At 31.9% G+C, this 2,421-nt stretch overlaps 1 protein-coding gene across 1 annotated transcript; it reads right to left on the bottom strand.

Moving 5' to 3' along the window:
- Window positions 1-1,115: 1,115 nt before the first annotated feature.
- LOC112095290 (calcineurin B-like protein 7) lies at window positions 1,116-2,267 on the bottom strand (the record flags this gene model as incomplete). Its single annotated transcript, XM_024176980.1, has 5 exons — window positions 1,116-1,352; window positions 1,447-1,559; window positions 1,643-1,723; window positions 1,945-1,997; window positions 2,159-2,267. Coding segments are annotated over 5 exons (411 nt in total), but the record flags the coding sequence as incomplete, so codon positions are not given.
- Between the last annotated feature and the right edge of the window lie 154 nt (window positions 2,268-2,421).

Genomic DNA, 2,421 nt, shown 5'->3' with positions numbered 1-2,421 from the left:
TCAGTGCTTAAAAGTTTAAAGCTAAATACATATAACTTACCCACGTAATCAATGTCACAAGTATAATGCTAAACTTGGCTAAACCAATCATAGGTGGTTTTCTTTCTTTCTTTTTTTTGGGTGGGAGATTTGGTGTTTCTGCCTTTGGAATTTTTATTGAATTGGTAAATTATCCCTCAACCTTTTGAACTTGATTAAATACCCGTCAAATTTAATCAAGTGACGCAAAAATGCCCCTAGATGAATGACAATTGCTTAAATTATTTGAATGGAAACAACCTTTTATACGTGATTTAACATGTCTACCTTAGTATTGATTCCAATCTCACAAGGATACCTCCATCTAAGTTTTAATAGCCGGCATAATTTCGGAGTATTGTACAATACTTTATTAAATCTAGACGCAATTTCTCAAATTAGAAGTTCATAAAGCAACTTGCCAATACTCAAAAATTTGAAAATATTTTTGCTTTGAATACCTGTTTAAGTTGTAATTGTAGTTATAGAATTAGAACCGATACCAAAGAAAAAGAGGAAAAGAATCTGGCAAAAGGACCGGAGAGCACATTTGATTTTCCCCGTTTGATCGTCCTGACTAAACTCAACTTGCAATTCCATTATATATGTTTGTGTGTATATTTATATTGTTAATTAATTTTATTTTATTATTTTATTTTTTATTTTTTTATTTTTTTATTTTTTTATTTTTTTTACATGACTAGCTTAAAATGGTTTTTTCCCCCTCTTTTTCCAACTAATCACGGAAGGAGAAGTAGATTAGAAATATTGCTATTGGGCGTTTGCTCACTATTATCTCCCTTAAACAAAAGTAAAAGAAAGAAAAGGCTACTATGTTCTCTTTTTGCATGCCATTAGTATTAAGGAAAATGAATAACACTAGTTTTAAGATTAAAGGAAAACAAAAAATAAAATAAAATAAAATAAAAGACATCGTGGAGGTTTCCTCGACAAGAATATATAATACGCACAAATACATGTATTATAATTTATGTGTACATATATACGAACATATATGTCTACTTAAGTAAATACATTTGACCTCCAATTATTCAAAATCTAGTCATAACATAGTTACTTGTTGAAACCCACAACACTTTAAACTTCTTGGTGTGTGGATTACTAGGAAAACCTTTTCATCTTAGTCATTGGCGGTCCTTCCACAAAATAACTTCTTTTTGTTGCTTCAGCTGCAATTATATTTCAAACCCAAAAGAGGCAAAGAAAATACTTTCTATATTAGATGGTGAGTTTAATTACTTGTGACACAATTTTACTTCTAGTCCTTAACTTCAGAATTCAAAACAAAGCTGGGAAATGCCACGGTCACGTCCCTGCATATGGAAACCCAAATTTATTATTATATTTCTTCACTCTTAAGGAAATCCAAGAAAAGTAATGGCATAGAAATTGTGAATTTGGGCGTACTTTAGATATGGAAGAGTCATATTCTTTATAAGAGATGGGTTCTTTGCAACAAACTCTTTCCATTCTTCTTTGTCAATTTTCCCATCTCTTTTTGTGTCTGCATCAAGCATGGTCTGTAAAATGAGAACACAGAGAATACTTAGACACAATGACAATGTGACATGCGTCAGATAGTTGAATGTTGAACAATGAACACCTTCTTCACAATCGACTCGATTACATCGTCATCAAGCTTCAGATTTAATTCATTCAAAAGCGCCGATACCATCTCCTTCAGCTTTTTTAAAAGTAAAAGAAGTATAGTTTCTGTCAGTTTACCATTTCTTGCAAAAGCTTAAGCTATTAGAAGACGAGCAAAAAATAGTCTTATATTCTAACAGTTTTATATATTAAAGTTTGTCTAAAACATTGAAAGCATAGAAGTTGAAGAGCTATGATTCAAGTGTAAATAAACTGTATTTTCGAATGTCAAAGAGAGGAAAGTAACAGCTTTTCAACCTCTTCGCGCTCAATATATCCGGTCTGCCGAAGATCATATAGTCTAAATGCCACTGCAATAAGAGATTCTTACAGTTTAGAAATTACAACTTTGTATTTGGCAAGACGCGTTTGGTATGTATAATATTTCTCACATCACATACAGACAAGAAACAGAAAGCGAGAACTGAAAAAGAAAAGGAGTAAATATATGGCTACTTTCAATATGGCATACATGAAATTTTGTCTTCTTGAGGAGTATTTGGGTGGAAAATGCTTAATGACCGAACAAACTCTCCGAACTCGATAACCCCGTTACGCTTAATATCAAACAAATCAAAAACCTGTAGTAGTTTCCATGACAAATACGCAAATATCAGCGCGTTAAATTTCTTAAACCACAGGGTACAATTGTAATATTATCCGAACAACGAGATATCTTTTCAACATTAATTCGAGTTGAGATGTGATTTTATGTTAGAGCTTTTTACTGTAGCA

The sequence above is a fragment of the Morus notabilis genome, unplaced genomic scaffold (assembly GCF_000414095.1).
Source record: "Morus notabilis unplaced genomic scaffold, ASM41409v2 C11464243, whole genome shotgun sequence".
Taxonomy (NCBI): Eukaryota; Viridiplantae; Streptophyta; class Magnoliopsida; order Rosales; family Moraceae; genus Morus; species Morus notabilis.
This window is presented reverse-complemented; position numbering and strand designations above follow the sequence as displayed.